We start from the raw sequence: 17,815 nt of genomic DNA on the forward strand, positions 1-17,815 counted from the left end.
TGATAAACGTGATGACTTTAACTTTTCAATCGTCAACTTCCCTTACTTATGCAGCAATATACCTTCATCACCTGCATACGGGGTTTATATCTTTCAGTTGATTCGATACGCAAGAGCATGCTCTACGTATGAACAATTTGTAAAACGAGGTAAGTTATTGACAAACAAGTTGATGAAACATGAATATCACCAGTCTCGTTTAAAGTCATCATTTCTTAAGTTCTATGGTCGATACAATGACCTCATGGACCTTGTCAGCAAAGACGATTTGCTTACTGACGTTTTTCATACTACATGTAATTGTTAGGCAATTATTTACACACTAAATTGTCGACGGATTTTTCCGTTATTTCTCGATCATGACAAGGAGCACACGGCGGGTGTGACCGGTCGGCAGGGGATTCTCACTCCTCCATGGCACCTGATTCCACCTCTGATGTTTTAGAGGTCCCTGTTTGCTCTGCTCCAAATTTTGTATTGTTTAATGGACTTTTGAGCTTGAATACTGTTTGGTATCTCCATACATTTCATTGTATAGCTGATATTTATTTATTATCATGGAGAAAGACTTACATTTTAATTTTTCATGTAATACGCATTTTCAACTTCAGATTGAAAATTAAAAAAAGACATTATGTTTATATTCAGCAATCATTATTTAGAGTCGATTTAGTTATAATGGCGATAGAATTAATTTGGAGACTCTGAACGAGCATAACCATGATTATACATATAGATAGTGTGACCAGCACTAACCACTTTATATAATATATCATAGCGTAAACTAAATAAAACAGAATTGAAACTTTCATTTATAGATACAATATATATACAGTATTTCAAAAAAAAAAAAAAAAAAAAAAAAAAAAAAAAAAAAGGGAATGGATAATTAATTAACTAGGGGTCAAGCGCTCATAAATTTAGAGATACTGGTTCTCTGTTAAAAACGTTTTAATTCGAAATGTCAAATGAAAATCGCGTAGCGAAATGTCCCGAATTGGAATTTAGTATACACCGATTGTATGACATATACGTGACTAAGTTCATAAAAAGGATGCTAAAAATGTCAATTCGTAAATTTTACTTGTTTTCTTTTCACCTTAAAGGAACACTTCAATATTTGACATTTTCTATACTGTGTTGGTATGTTTATGCGAGAGCTAAAACCGTATATGGTTTAATCTATATAAATCTTTAATAATGAAATCAGTTTTCACATCTCTTCGGATAAAATCAGATCCGTGTTAATTCATTGCTTTAATGTCGATTGTGAAATATTTCTTAAAAGGTGTTGAAAGTTTATTTCAATGAATTTGCCTGCCAAATTAAAAGTCAATTCTGTCTGTTTTTCTGATTAGGAGTTAACTACGTTGGTTACAATCAGTCTGATTACGAGTAGACTATATCTAGAAACTAATGTAAGGAAGCGCTGAAGGATTATAAATCCACATGAATGACGAGGGAATGTGACATTTGTGGTAGAATTCAATTTATCTTGAATTTACAAGAAAACACAAACTTTTAAAATATGGAATCAGAATAGGGCCACGTAGTTCGCTATCGCAGGATCGCACCATCAAGGTTGTGGGTGATGGCGATATAATAACGCTAGGCCTATATATAGTGCGATGGCACAATGATATGACGATGTTATCGCCGGCGAATCATCGCGCCATATATCGACATGCATCTGTGCATTCGATCATCGCCATCATCATGACATCATCTCATAATCGTCATCGAATTATCCCGACCTCGCACCATCGACCCGCCATACCTCAATGTAAGGTGGTGCAGTAGGCGAGGTACATGGATTTCATCTGCAGTTGGATTCCATATCCTCCCGCCTTTTACATGAAGGACACACATTCGACCGAATTTTTTTGTTCACTAAATACTTTTGTTTTCTTTATTGCTAAAACACACAAAAATAATATAATAGAGCCATGTTGAGAAATTCTTCACAGATCTATTTAATGCCACAATGGTCATGCAATATTCCAGACAAGAATGAGGTACCGTAACTTACTTTGCATATGTATCAATGTCTAATAATAATAATAATGATTTGTAATTCTGGATTGCGGAAGTTTGCACCACTGACATTAAGGGTAGATCTACTAAAGAATAAGAGTTTTCTCTCCACTTTGACACCGTTGTTAACGCAGACTATGGCAAGTTCGGACTTCAACGCTTTTCGCTACCAGTTCGGCAAGTCTAAAAACATAGTGGTCCTCACTGGTGCTGGGGTTAGTGCGGAGAGCGGAGTACCCACATTTCGAGGTGCTGGTGGTTTGTGGAGGAAATTTGCGGCCCAAGATTTAGCAAATCCAGACGCATTTTACAGGAATCCGTCACTCGTTTGGGAATTTTATCATTACCGACGGGAAGTTATGGCATCTAAGAACCCTAACCCGGCCCACATTGCTATTGCCGAGTGCGAAAAAAGACTTAAACCCCAAGGCCGTGATGTGACCGTTATTACTCAGAATATCGACGAGTTACACCATCGGGCTGGATCAACGAATGTTATTGAGCTCCATGGAAACCTTTTCAAAACGAGGTGCACAAAATGCCAGGATGTTCGATTTAATCGCGATAGCCCCATATGCGAAGCGTTGGCTGGAAAGGGGGAACCAGATCCAACGGCTGTCGATGCCCGAATTCCGGAAGAGAAACTTCCACGGTGTACAAAGGACAATTGTGGTGGACTTCTTCGCCCTCATGTTGTGTGGTTTACTGAATGCTTGGATAGCTCTGTGCTGCAGGCAGCACGCGACAAACTGGACGCATGCGACTTGTGTCTAGTGGTTGGAACGTCATCTGTTGTGTATCCCGCGTGCTTGTTTGCTCCTGAGGTTGCCTCAAGGGGAGTTCCTGTTGCCGAGTTCAACGTGGAAGAAACAGACGTCACTCACAGTCTTGGATTCCATTTCCGAGGCCCTGCTGGGGAGTGGCTTCCTAAAGCTTTGGCTCCTCACCCTGACGAGAAGATATAGCTAGAGAAGATATATTTTATTTAATTAGGCTTCGTGCATACAGTATCAAGCGTACTTAACATCTGACATCGAGGCTCAATTCGGCATTGTGCAGTGTTTCGTGTAAGAAATTCATCACATACAAATAAGTAAATATTGTATATAGATCTTACTCAAGAAATGCATGTTGACCGAAGATGATGATTTTTGGATGTACGAAAGTTATTTTTGCTTTATTTTGTCTTCTTCTCCTTGTTTTGAATGGTTTTTGTTGCATTCATTCGTGAACATTAATTTTCCTCAAAGAAAAAGAGCAGTATGGCATGTTAATTGGTAAAATATTAAGAAATTTTTGAGTTTGGGATCAATAAAATTTCTTAAATTAAAGTAACTGTATAAAAAATTACTTCAAAAAAGAAGAATTGTTAACAGAGTATTGCTAGCCCCATATATGGAATTTAAAGAAAAGTCATTATTTTCTGCATGACTTTAGCCATGGCAATATATGGAATGGGCCTACAGAGATAAAAGGATGAGTGCAAAACAATAATTTCCAGTGTACTGGTTGGGCCATCTTTAAAGAAAATGTTTGCTTGCCCTCTCCGACTCAGGATAAAAAAAACTGGGTAGGTAGATAGGGGCAAATTTTTTTTTATTCAAAAACACCAGCAAATGTGAAGTTGAGATACATGTAGTTATTAATGGATAAAAAAAATATATTATTTTCTGAAGGTCAAATACAAGTTTTGAGTCTGGCCGTTTTTAGTCAGTCGGTCGGGAGAGGGCAAACAAACAATTTTTTTTAAAGATAGCCTTGGTGAAAATTTAAAAAAAAATTGAAAAAGAGCTTTTTCTTAGAAAACATCTGAGTAAACCAGGTGTTGACCACTAATCAATGAATGGAAACTTCGTCAAGCAGGGTTCAACATTAATCCTTGTCCCGTTCATTTGTGATCGGACAAGACAATCTCCAGATACACTTGTCTGATCGGACGAGAATTTTTTTTTAACCCTTATGGAATAGTGTGAAGAAGAGAAAAAAAAAGAGAGAGATTTCAGAAAACGCTGTGATTTTTCTGAATGCAAGGTAAACATTTAATACTTACATGTGTAGCGTTTCAACTTTAAAGGCTCAGTCATACCTCATCAGATATGAACGAAACAACAGTTTTTGTTAGGTTGGAGCTCATTTTTCAGTGTAGTTCGTAAGATGTCCCTAATGCCAGGTCTGCTTAAAAAATATTGATTCTTTAAAATTAAAGATGACCACGCAAACAATGGTGTCAGCTGACAAAGTTTGTAGCAACGTAGTCTTTGTAAAGACCTTAATTATTGATATTATCCGCTTTGATTGATTGATTGATTGTATGTTGCTTTACGTCCTATTCGAGAAGAGTCGTAATCATAATTATATCGGTGAAGGGGTTCAAATTTAGACATATACTCGGCACTTTAGGGCCATTGCGCACTGAAACAACACCTGCCGTGACACGGGGCCTCGTTTTTTAAGGTCTCATTCGAAGGACCCGCAACTTTCACTTCAAAATGCTGAAGAGCTTGTCGAAGGAACAGTTACTACCCATAGTCAGTCGCGGCCGGGGTTCGAACCCACAATCTTCCAATCACGGAGCGAGCGCTCTACCGACTGAGCCACAGTGACGGTCTAACTGGTTTGAGGTAAAACCTTAAGGCCGATACACAGGGTAAGGCTTGCATTATATGGTATGAAACTTAACTTCTAGCCTTACCATGTGTAACCCTTAATACACTTTTTATCGAACACAAGTCTGACTTGCGAGTAGGAAACTGCTATAACTCTTATAAAACAAGACTTAGCTGACCTTTCCTTCTTAACCAATGGAAACCATTTATCCATATGTCACACTGTTTTTATAAACTATACACATGGGTTGACTCGAGTGAACACAAATGAACAAGAAAATGACTATATCCACAATTCGTCTGATCAACCTCTTTTTCTTTTTAAGAAGTATAAATACATTGTGCTAAGTACTGCAGCGCCCACGTAACAGCATCTTTTATATTAACAAGTGAATGCACTGTTTTGGGGCTTTAAAACACATGGTATCCATGGAAATGTTTATAATCTTGTAAGGCTGCAATGGCCTTAGCGTGAAGACTTGAGAGCCGCACGGCCTTAACAAATGTAAGGTTTTAGACTTATAAGGCAGGTCCTATCCTGTGTACCGGCTTTAAATTAGATATATTCAAGAAGTGCTGTACACGATCAATTCTTGGTTCTCAAAAAATCCAAAAATTAAAATCACCCCCTCCCCTAAAAAAGCAGAAAATTGAAGTCAAGACGCATGATTTCCTAATACTTTATACATTTACAACCTTTCCTCACCATAACTCAAAGACAGGGGTTAAGGACGTCATAGGCACCTGCTTTTTCAATAAAAATACAAATCAGAAATTTCATTTTCTTTGATATGTCATCTACAAAACCACTCTGATTCTGTATAAAATTGCTCTGAAGTTGATATTAAACGTTGCCAGAATTTCCAGAGGCTTATTGACGATATCTATGCAGTTCTTTGACGATCAGGTCTTCCAAAACACTGTTTGAATTCCCATTAACACAAACTTTACCAATTTGTAAGCTGATGTTTTTAGTAAAAATTTTCTAATGACTTTCATTTCGACATTTAGATATATAAACGACGTTTTCATTCATATATCGACTCGATAAATCCCAGTGAAATCGAAATAAAAAACACCATGCACAGAGTGTGTCCCATCCGTTCCATATTTACATGATTTATCTAATATCATGGGCGGCCGTTTTTGTATTTACTGCCACAAAGTGATATCACCTATTCGAATAGATGGTATCACCTATTCAATTGGTGATATCACCTATTCGAATTGGTAATATCACCTTTTCAGCTTTTGAAGAGTTGGTGTAACCTATTGATTTCCAGTAGGTGATATAACCATTGAAAAGGTGATATCACCTATTGAAAAAGTGATATCACCAATTCGAATAGGTGATATCACTAAATGGCAATAAATAGCAAAACGGCACCTCATATAATACAAACGTTAAAGATAAACTTACAAGAAACGAGAAAATATTGATGTTTTTTTTTTATTTCTATTCTTTTGTAGAGGTTTATTCATTATTATAGGCGTATTTTTGCGTATCGATTTTGTGTAAATTCATTTAGACACTCATTGCATTGAAGATTTAGGCCGAGACAGCCAAGCGACAATTAAACTTTCATATAAGATGAGGAAAAAAATTGCATATATAACATATGAACAGGGGGGAAGAAAATATGTTTCAATTAGGGATGTCAACGAATATTCGAGTACTCGACTATCGTTCGATCATACCGACTATCGACTAAAATTTCTTTAGTCGGTTATTCGTTAAAATGTGTTATTTAATAGTAATTTTATATTCAATGTAATAAACTTGGAATTGCCCATTTCATTTATTTACAGATCAATGTTTTCGTAAGTAAAACTCAGGGTAAGGTTTAGCTGTTCAAAGGAAATTATTTGTATATCGATTTATGTTCGGCAAACATGCCTCCAAAATCTACAGTTTTTGGCATACTTTAAAAGATGTCAGGATGGAAAAAACAGTTAAAAGTACGTTAACAAGGTTATGTGAAACTGAAATTGTATTCTGCAGTGGAGCATCAAATATTATGTATCATATGCCGAATCCGTCAAACATATTAAGTCTTGAAGTGAAACTTTCCTAGTAAGTTCTCCGTAATGCCAAAAAGCAGAGCCGGAAAGAAAAATGTTGCCATCACAAACATGATTATCAAGGATTGTCCACCTCTTATTGTTGTAAATGGAGAAGACGTTCAAGAATTGTTTGGTTTTGCAGATTCAAATTATAAAGTTTCAACTTATAAAGTCTCAACCTGCAATTCCATAAGATCTGACGTAATGCAACTATTCATAAAGAATAATTAGACCGCTGTTACAATACTGTAAATACATGTAAATTGGGGGACATTTATGAGCGTAATTAAATGGTGTTTCTTTCTGATATTGATATCAAACAGTCATTTTAAGATTGTGTTAATTATTTGCACAAAATCTCATGATTAAAATTTATCACAAGCTCTGTTTTTATAAGAGGCACTCTTTAATTGTTTACCAGTCACAAGACACGACAAGTAGAAATGGCTTCAATTAACGGGTATATGTACTAGCGTTATGAAAAGAAAGGTTAAATACGAGCGTTTGATATCCTGCATTTAGATAAATGTGCATAAATATTATATTTGAAATCAAATACATTGGATACATGTAGATGTATTTATTGTACTATGTAAATGCTTACGATTCAGAAATTCGTTATATTATGGTGATAGCGTAGGTTAAATATTGTACAATTAGTCTATAAAAGACAAATAGTGAAAATGACATGAAAAATTAATTTAAATTTCAACGACTATTCGACTATCGTTCGACTAAAGCCTCCGACTATTCGACTAAGCTGTCCGAATAAAATTGACATCCCTAGTTTCAATTATAATTTATTAATCAATAATCAAATTTATTCTTATGTATAACTTTTTAAAGGTGCATTTTCAATCCCCCCCCCCCCCCTCAAAATCGTATACACTAATATTAAAACTTAAATTATAAGGCATATTGGTCCTTAAGATCGCAGTGAAAAAAAGGTTGACTTCAGCTTTTCCATTCTCGACTCCTCTTATCTAATTGTCAAAGTCAGGCTATAAACAAAGAAACTGACATAATTATGGATATCAATGGTTTCGCTTTGGGTCAGCATTTCGTAAATTCTATTGTCATTATAATAATTCTGCTTGCAAATACTATCTATTGTTAGATGGAATTTTGAATGACCTGTTTCATATTGAAAGATAGGTCATTATTTATCATGCTAGTATTGACTATGGATATCTACGTTTACTTGATTAATATAGAGCTAGGACTCACGGTGGTAACAACCGATCGATGAGGTATACTTACTCCTGTTTAACATCTGATCTAATCTGTCCTTTTCACGATTTTTAATGAGATTTATGGAAATACTGGTCATTAACTTCTTACCTTTTCACACAAAAATCTTGCAACAAAAACAATATACCCCACTTGAATTTGAACCGTATGTGAATACATTTTACATATGCGATAATTGTCTATTTCCCCTTCAAGACATGTTTTTGTGTTGCTATAGCTAATATCAACCCGATTCTCTTGTTTTCCATTCTCAGAGGAAAATACATCACGTGATTTTTTCTAATAATGATAACGGTGAAGATAACGAACAGTGATCGATCTAAAAACAATTATAAACAATACAATTCTACGAAGAAGGCATAAAACACAGACCCCTGGAAATTTCAGAGGTGGCTAGGAGGAGAAAGCATCCCCTGTTGACCGGTCACACCTGCCGTGATCCCTACGTACTGATCAGATAGACGGAAAATTCCGTAGTCAAAGTCAGTATAAAACAAAGTTCTGACATTGGTATGAAACAAGTCAGCCAAAATACGACCCAATGATAGGTTATTTTTGCAAACAAGGTCATTATAACTACCATAAAATTTACGAAATGCTGACTCTAACCGAGGATGTTGAAATCCCTTTCACATCAACTTTCTGTCAGAGGCCTGCCTCTCGTTAAAAATTGATCGTACTCGGAGCATGCTCTTGAGTATCGAATAAGTTGAGAGATGTAAAGACGATATGCAGGTGATAGCGGTGTATTACAATATAAATAAGGAAAGTTGACAATGGAAAAGTTGAAGTCATCTCACATTAGTCATACAATTTAGTTGCTAGTTGGCTCTTATCGTCTACAGTCAATAAAACATCCAAATATGAAACAAATGTGGCAGACTCTGTTACGTGGTTGAGCCAGTTCGCACACACTTGCACTGTTCTCTTTCACATATACGAGAAAAATCAATAAATCCTTATAATTTGACAGACAGACAGACTAAATGTTATTTTATTTATATAATATCTTATAATAATTTACATTGTTGCCTGTAAATGTTCACTTGTACAGTTCTGTATATCAAGGTTTGTCACAATCACATGAGCTCTAAGTTCTAATTTCTTTCAGATCGATTTATCTGAATCGAATCCATCCCAAGAAATCCCGTCCGATTCAGCTTGAGCTGAACTCAATACAAGTGCTATTAACGTTAATCACCTATATTCCCCTAAGAGTGATTCGAGACAATTTATGGCAGAATCTTGTAGAGGTGGATCTAAAAAAAAAATACTTTTACAAATATTTTCCTCGGATGTCATTGAAATTATAGCATTTATTTCCTCTAATATGCTCAATATTATTTTGCTGCCACGCATTCTTCTACTTTTTTGCGTGTGGAATTTTTTTAAAATTTTATTTAGAATTAATTAAATTTATCTTGAAATTTAGCGATTTCTTTTTTATTATAGCCTTAAAATATTTTTAAATCTAAGGAGAATCTATAGTGCACAAGTCCCTCTAAGACACCGTGAGTTACCCCATACCCTGCATATTTAACTTACCCCTTGAGAAGAAGGTAAACATGGCCTATTTACACCTTCCTACTAGGCATTCAAAGGCAATATTTCTCAATATTTAAAATTTTAATTCTTTTCCCCCAGACACTCTCCTCCCCATCTACACCCTAAAATCAGCCCATTCCACCCCGTATACATCCGAAGACATATTTATGAAAAAACCTGTGTTTTTATAGGGCACTACTTGCGCGGTCAATGAAAAGGGGTAAAATTAGTAACCTGTGATACACTAATACTTTCTAAAAAAAAAAAAAAAAAAAAAAAAAAAAAAAAAAAATAAGGGTTACAAACTCAAACATGTATTTTAATTTCCTTTTAATTTTAATTTGTTTATCGTTTACTTGTTATTTTCTATAATTATATGTTTCATTTTAAACTCGTTATTATTATTGAGCAGTAATGAAATTGAAATCACGCCCCCCCCCCCTCCTCCAATGAAAGACCTTATATTGTTCTTTTAAAGCTTTAATTTTAAATCTGAAAGAAATGTTGGATCCTTCCCTCAACAGTGCTGCCATCATTTGTCTCGCGTCACTCTCATGGGTAATATAAAGATTAGCGTTAATTGAATTCAGTCTAAAGCAACACCGGAGAAAATCCACAGAATTTCTTCCCATTTAACTAGATCGAAAAGCCCCCCCCCCCCCTTTTCAGGTTTTTTTCTTGAATTGATTTTCAAAAATACGCATATTTTTCCTATGTTTCGGATTGAGTGAAATTCGTGAAAAACGGAGAGCTCCTTATTTAAAAGCTTGCCATTTCACTTGTAAGCATTATCCATTCGAACGCAGTTTTGAAATCCAGATATTTGACTAAATAAGACACAATCCAAAGCCAAGTAATTTCTTCTTAACCAGTAACAAGATCGACCCCCCCCCCCCTTCCTTTTTCAGGTTTTTTTTTCTTGAATTGACTTTTAAAAATATGCATATTTTTTCCTATGTTTCGGATTGAATGAAATTCGTGAAAAACGGAGAGCTCCTTATTTAAAAGATTGCCATTTCACTTGTAAGCATTATCCATGCGAACGCAGTTTTGAAATCCAGATATTTGACTAAATAAGACACAATCCAAAGCCAAGTAATTTCTTCTTAACCAGTAACAAGATCGAAAAGCCCCCCCCCCCTTCCTTTTTTCAGGTTTTTTTCTTGAATTGATTTTTAAAAATATGCATATTTTTTCCTATGTTTCGGATTGAATGAAATTCGTGAAAAACGGAGAGCTCCTTATTAAAAGATTGCCATTTCACTTGTAAGCATTATTCATGCGAACGCAGTTTTGAAATCCATATATTTGACTAAATAAGACACAATCCAAAGCCAAGTAATTTGTTCTTAACCGTGACATTAAAAATGTCAGCATACATGTAGGTTCGTTGATCGATCGTCCTATCGCTTCTTGGGCTGTGGAAAGGAGATGATCACTCTTAAAAAGCTTCCTTTTGTTCCATCTGGAATCCTGTGCTCACAAAGCTAACGTACTTCACCAATGTCATAACGCTATAATTTACAGAACTCATAAGTTTTCCAATTAGGCAACACATTATAATGGCAACACTTAATGATATTATATTTAGATAAAGTATAAATGATATAGGTCTGTCAAAATAATTCAGCAAGCAAGTTAAGATATAAAACGTTCATTGTGACTGTATTGTACATCAAAAACGATATGGCTACCACTTCCGGCTATTCACTTCCGCCCAATACATTTCAACAATATACCAAAAATATCGAACACAAAAAATACACCCAAAGAAACACTCAAAAGTGACACAAAATAAAGTCTCTCTATATCCTGTCGACAATAAAAGAACTCTCGCTACCGATACACTTGACTGTTCTCACAAGTAAGGTGGACAAGTGAATGTAAGCCAAGGTTATATTTAGGTCATCGATAAACGAATACTTACAAAATACACGCTAAATAAATATTCAAAAATATAAAATATACATACCACGGTCTGCTATCCGTGCCCTTGTTATGTTTGAGGCATTGCAAGTTGCATACTGCAAAATATACTTCTTATGCAGCAACACTCAGCTGCTAACTATATAATTGATAATACGTCGTCAATATATTTAAATGTCGAGTTGAAGTCCACAGCAAGTGTTTTCTCTTCTCATGAACAATTTCTAAAACGAGGTAAGTTATTGACAAACAAGTTGATGAAACAAGAATATCACCAGTCTCGTTTAAAGTCATTATTTCGTAGGTTCTATGGTCGATACAATGACCTTGTCAGCAAATACAGTCTTTCACTAAGTCAAATGCTGACTGACGTTTTTCATACTAGTTGTTAGGCCATTATTTACACACTGAATTGTCGACGGATTTTTTCATTATTTCCCGATCATGACAAGGAGCAGACGGCGGGTGTGACGGAAGGCAGGGGATGCTCACTCCTCCATGGCACCTGATCCCACCTCTGATGTCTTAGAGGTCCGTGTTTGCTCTGCTCCTATTTTCTAATGTTTAATGGACTAACATAGATAACACTACATAGATATTTGTCAAGCAAAAATTCAAGCATCTTTTTAATATCAACTTTAGAATACTTGTGTGTACAGTCAGAATGTTTTTTAACAAAATAATTTTGCAAATGACCAATGACAAGGTAAGTATGTTTAAGAGTTCCACTTTTATTGAGAAAGCAGTTGTCTATGATGTAAAAAAAAAAAAAGTGGACTTTAAGTTATCGTGGGGAATGGTTGTATAAAGTGTTGAAAAGTCGTACGTTTTGATGTTATTGATTTTGTTAAAATTTTATGATTTCAAATTTTCTAAAAAATCTTTGGAGTTTTTAAAAATCCACATAAGTTTCTCCTTCACTACTGTAACTATTTTAGTGAGGAGTAAAGAAAGAGGCTTGGTAGAACATTTACTGGAACCTGCCATGTATCTTTGTTTGTGAGGATTTTAATGGAGATTTGGAATCCAGTAATGGTATGGTAATTCAAATCCTTTTTGATTGCTGGGAATATTAAAAATATTTAAAATTGACATGTGGTTTGGAAGATTTTCCTCCTTAGAATTAAAGGGAGTTATGGGTATAAGTTGGATTACTACTAGCTGAATTAAATCCTAGTTTCTCTAAAATACAATCAAATAATGAGCCTTACAAGCAAAGACAATGTTGTTAACTGCTTTGTCAGCAGGGACTAATACATACTCATCGCATAATCTATCTAATTTGCATTTTCGAAGACAGAAGGATAGATGGTTTTCACATTGCCCCTCAATCGTATAATGCGGGATTTCAACATCCATCTGATAGATTTAATCCATTCTGAGGTCTTCTTTTTCATATCTGGCCCTTCGTCTGGCGTAATCTTCTACTGAATTTTATGAAATCGTTGCCGTATATTCAGCAGTGCTATATAAAAACAATGTTTGTGGTCTTTTACTTAAAAATATGTTATACTAGATGAAATCCCGCGTTCAAGCGCGGGGAATTGAGTTTATACCACTACCGACAGAAAAATTCCAATAATATATATTGTAGTTTCTAATGACAGCCTACAGGCTTATAGCAGGAAGAAATACTTTGTTCAAAATCTCGCATTTAGTTTTGGAGCAGAAGTAGATGTACGTCTTCACCCCCACCCCCACCCCCCATCCCCTTTTGTAAAAACTTGAAAAATAACAATTTCATTTTTTGACGTTTATTGTGAAACCTGTTATACTATGTTATGGATATTGTACTTCAGGTACTCTTGTTTCATTTCCGTCAAGGATAAAAGCAGCGAATATGCACATTTTTATGATAAATTGATTTTTTTAATTTGTAAACATTACCTTTTAACGCCCTATGAAAAGGCCCAGTATTTGATACAAAAGACTGTATTCAGAAAAAACTGAGATGTATTGATTAAAGCACAAAATTTTTAACAGCTTTAATTGTATTTGAACATTAGCTTATTTCTTGAATTTTCTCTTTTCATGTAAGCAAGTTTATTACGAAGTACAAATTGTTTTTCGGGATCGTTGCCACGATGCTCTCAGTGAGAAACATACAAATTTTACTGATAAATTTATTAGGAAAACCTACTAACAGGCATTGGGTAATCGTTATCGAGTAATCGTAATCGGTTGTAATGATTACTTATTTTCAAGTAATCGACAGTAATCTGTAATCGTAGAGATTTTCGATTACTTGTAATCGTAATTTAATCGATTACAGCTAAAAATTTCTATGTAATTATAATAGCTTTTTCGATTACTTTCAATTACTTTATACATAAATGGATGTTATTTTGGAGAATTATTTCCAGTCAATCAGACATAAATATCAAATACAAACAACCTTGTGCTTTGTTTCGATTTCCTAACTTTTATTATCATAAGTTTAATAATGTTCTCAATAAAATTTTCATTATAGACCTACTGGTCTAGTATTAAAGAATTCAGAAGTGTATTCCAACCATTTATTAATAAAATATACAGATTTTTTGTGTGCATTTTACATTTGACCCTCTGTTCTCTTGCTTCATGTCCTTTTTCATATTTCAAATGTTGAAAAACTTTGTCTGGTAATAGAAAGTTATAAATAGCAAAAAACAGATTTAAAGTGTTGTATTAAATATAAATAATTTGGTAAATAAACTACATTGTACTTGAAAAAAAGAAGATGGAAATACGTATTCACGCTGTTCCTGCACTGCTAGGAGACAGATTCCGAAGGTCGAGAGTTCAACCCCGGGTTGGGGCGGAAGTGGGTATCCTAATAAAAGCGAATTTCTCTGTGCTTTCTATATATATATATATATATATATATATATATATATATATATATATATATATATATATATATATATATATATATATATATATGTGTGTGTGTGTGTGTGTGTGTGTGTGTGAGAGGGTGTGTTTGTAAGACCCCGATACTCACTACACGTACTAGGTAACACACCAGCAAGTCACTACATTTTGAAGAGTCACCACTTACACTCATGTAGTGAGTTTTCTAAAGTGTTGAAAACGGAATTCCGCACCGTATATTACCCAGAAAATACAAAATTGTTCATAGTGTGAGTTTCCGGTCTGAACGTGATTTTTTCCACACACATTTTCATGCTGCACCATGGCGTTTACACACTTTCCCCTGATGGATTTTTTGCGCATGCGCACGAGTAACTTCCGTGAAAATGGACATCAACAGTAAGAGTAAGTTATTTACAACATATTTTGACAATTTTCACATAGTACAAAATCCGAATTAACTGTTTTTGACATGTTTTATTATTATTCAGTCGCTTAAAGACCAGAGTACTGATAAAAAAATTATAACATGATTTTAACAGATTATTTTGTTAGAAATGACATTCAGTTAAGGATGTGAATAAAGTTGCACTTCTTCTAAGGATATTTTCTCTATTAATTGAAATAATTAACTTTAAAATAACGTACCGTGTTTAATGAAATTATTATTTTAAACTTTAAAATCAGTTTTATATGTTACATAACATTTATTAATATTGACTGAATTTCCTCGAAACTCCGACATTTTAAAGTAGTTTGTCAAAGGCAATGCGATTGCAAACAGATAAATTAATAAGTTATAGGCCCTAAGTTTGTCTTTTGTGCACTTAACATTAGGGTATTGAAAAAAGTCATTGTGAGTTACTGGTTGTAAAAGTAGAATGAGGGATAATCCGAATTTCCTGATCAAGAATGATAAAAGTGGACTTACCTTTTCTTAAAAAAAAAAGTTTAGTAAATAAACATATGTAAATATTTTAGTTAAAAACAAGTGAATTTGTTTTAGTGTTCTTTTATCCGTTTGTTTGGTGTTTTTTTTTTTTTTTAGTGTTTTTTATCTGTTTTAAACAATTCATTTTAAATAATGTTGCCTTATCTAATGAGATTATTTCATCATCTCTAATGAAATTATTTCATCATATAATCTCACATTTTATATACCAGTAATTTGACTTTACCAGAACTTCCTGAAAGTTTAGTTTATTTGAAAGAATGAGTTTGATACAATTGCAAAATATTCAAGAGAAAAAATAAAATTCTCTCATATTTGCTTTATATTAAAGAATAAGTAATTAAAATAATTGTTTGCTTGTTTACCATCCCTTTGAAAATTGTTCTCTCATACTGAGATGCCACCACTTGCCGGTGGAGGGCCAAAAATTTAGACCTGTGCACCCATAAGCAATTATGGATCTTTTTCATGCCATTGCATACTATGAAACAGAAGCTCGGTATATACTGTCATCCAAAGGACCTGTCCCCATGTTCCCCAATGAGATTCGAATCCGCAATGTAAGCTGCGTCTCCAGAGCAAATGCTATAACCACTGCGCATAGTATTAGTAATTAAAAAAGATAAATGTGAGTTAAATGGAAAGAATTTTCAAGCTTTCTTTATGCAAAAGGACGGGAGCAAAATAAATCAACATTTTTAGACTAACATTTTGGTTGGCTTTCAGTTTTCAGATTATTTCTGCTGCTGTAGGGTCAGTGCTGAGTTTTAGTAACTGAGATTCTTTAAATGTGATCATGTTTACATGTAAAATTTGTTGAATCAATTTCATTTTTTAATTTGTCCCCTTATCTATTTATTCATTTTGCCATTCAATTGAATAGTTTTAATTTTATGACCAATAATGTGTTTTTCTATTTTTAACCTAATTCTTATCAATTAATTTTTCATTTGAACTGCCACCAGACAGGTTGTAACACTCCAATTTTACACTGTTGTAAAAACTGAGCAAACTTGACTTAAACGTGAGGTCTATTTGTTAAAATCTGTTAACCTTTACATGATTTAATATATTAATAACTACCGTAATGGTTGAGATTCAGTATCTCAAACACTGCTATCTAGAATACCATGGATATGTCGGAGTGATTTTGTGGTCCAACCATATATTATTTAAGTTTATTATACTTTCATGTAACTTAGTTGAATCTGATTCATCGAGAAACATTTGTTAAAAAACACTATTACCTACTGAATGATGAAGTCATGCCCTCCGGCATAGCAACAGTCAACAATGCTTGATGACGGGTGATATTCCAAAAATAGTGACTGCGCAGAATTTATGCGCGCAAGGTTCACTTTTATATGTATTCGCATAAAACATTCAGCATAATATAATAAATATTGCATGTAGTTGAGTGTAACATTGAAAATTTTCACCCCAAGAAAACCATTGTCAACCGAGGTGCAGCCTCGGTTGACAATGGTTTTCTTGGGGTGAAAATTTTCAATGTTACACTCAACTTCATGCAATATTTATATAATTTAACCCTCGATATCCTGAATCCTTGGGAATCTTGAAGTTCTTTCTCAGTAATATAAAGTTTGAGATTGTATTATTTAAATACTGCATGTAGTTGAGTGTAACCATGGTAACATTGAAAATTTTCAGCCTTAGAAAACCATTGTCAACTGATGCACAGCCGAGGTTGACAATGGTTTTCTTGGGGTGAAAATTTTCAATGTTACCCTCAACTGCAACTACATGAAGTATTTTTTATATCATACTGAATGTTTTATACAAATACACATTACAGTGAGTCGCCCGCGTGGCGCGTCTGCTCTAGAGTTGCGAAGTAAGGAGTTGATCCTTACGTCGCGGGTTCGAATCCCACTGTGGGACGTGGAGACTGGTCCTTCGGATGAGACCGTATAAACCGAGGTCCCATGTCGCAGTAGGTGCTGGCACGAAAAAGATCCCTCATTGCTCAATGGCCGTAAGTGCCGAGTATAGGACAAAATTTGCAGCTCTCCACCGGCAAGTGGTGGCGTCTTCATATGAGTGAAAAATTCTTGAGAGTGATGTTAAACAACATACAAACAAACAAACACATTACAGTGAACCTTGCGCGCATAAATTCTGCAGAGTCAATATTTTTTTGAAATATCACCTGTAGTCAAGTAATGTCGACTGTTGTTATCCTGGAGGGTGTGGCTTCATTATTCAGGGGGTAATAGAGTTTTTAACAAATGTTTCTTGACGAATCAGATTCAGCTAATTTAAATGAAAGTATAATATTAAAAATTATGACTTAGTCGGCCTTTAATCTATCTAGGAGTACTACAATAAGTAAATGTTTGGGTTTTTTAATACATATAATACAATACAGAACAATGTGTTTGGATATAGCAAAGAGACAATCTCATTTATGCAATATGTTGTAAAAATGACAATTTAAAAAAAAAATATTTTGGAGTGGGGGGGGGGGGCCTGAATCTGCCACTGTTAATGTACCTGAAAGTGCTCAATAAATCACATTGAAGTCATTGATTACTAGTCTGATAATTAGTATGGGTTAGGAATT

The 17,815-nt window shown here is 34.4% G+C and overlaps 1 protein-coding gene across 1 annotated transcript; it reads left to right on the plus strand.

Annotated features, from left to right (window-relative positions):
- The first annotated feature begins 2,024 nt into the window (after positions 1-2,024).
- LOC133193695 (NAD-dependent protein deacylase-like) lies at positions 2,025-3,369 on the plus strand. The gene has a single exon (XM_061329648.1). The coding sequence runs from the start codon at positions 2,037-2,039 to the stop codon at positions 2,997-2,999; it is 963 nt and encodes a 320-aa protein (XP_061185632.1). The 5' UTR covers positions 2,025-2,036; the 3' UTR covers positions 3,000-3,369.
- Positions 3,370-17,815: the final 14,446 nt, after the last annotated feature.

Source organism: Saccostrea echinata, unplaced genomic scaffold (assembly GCF_033153115.1).
Source record: "Saccostrea echinata isolate AGI-Se365-2 ecotype Australia unplaced genomic scaffold, CSIRO_AGI_Sech_v1 ptg000028l, whole genome shotgun sequence".
Classification (NCBI taxonomy): Eukaryota; Metazoa; Mollusca; class Bivalvia; order Ostreida; family Ostreidae; genus Saccostrea; species Saccostrea echinata.

Bases quoted from the DNA above. Each gene is read 5' to 3' on its own strand.
- LOC133193695 (XM_061329648.1), top strand. From the start codon at position 2,037: ATGTATCAATGTCTAATAATAATAATAATGATTTGTAATTCTGGATTG.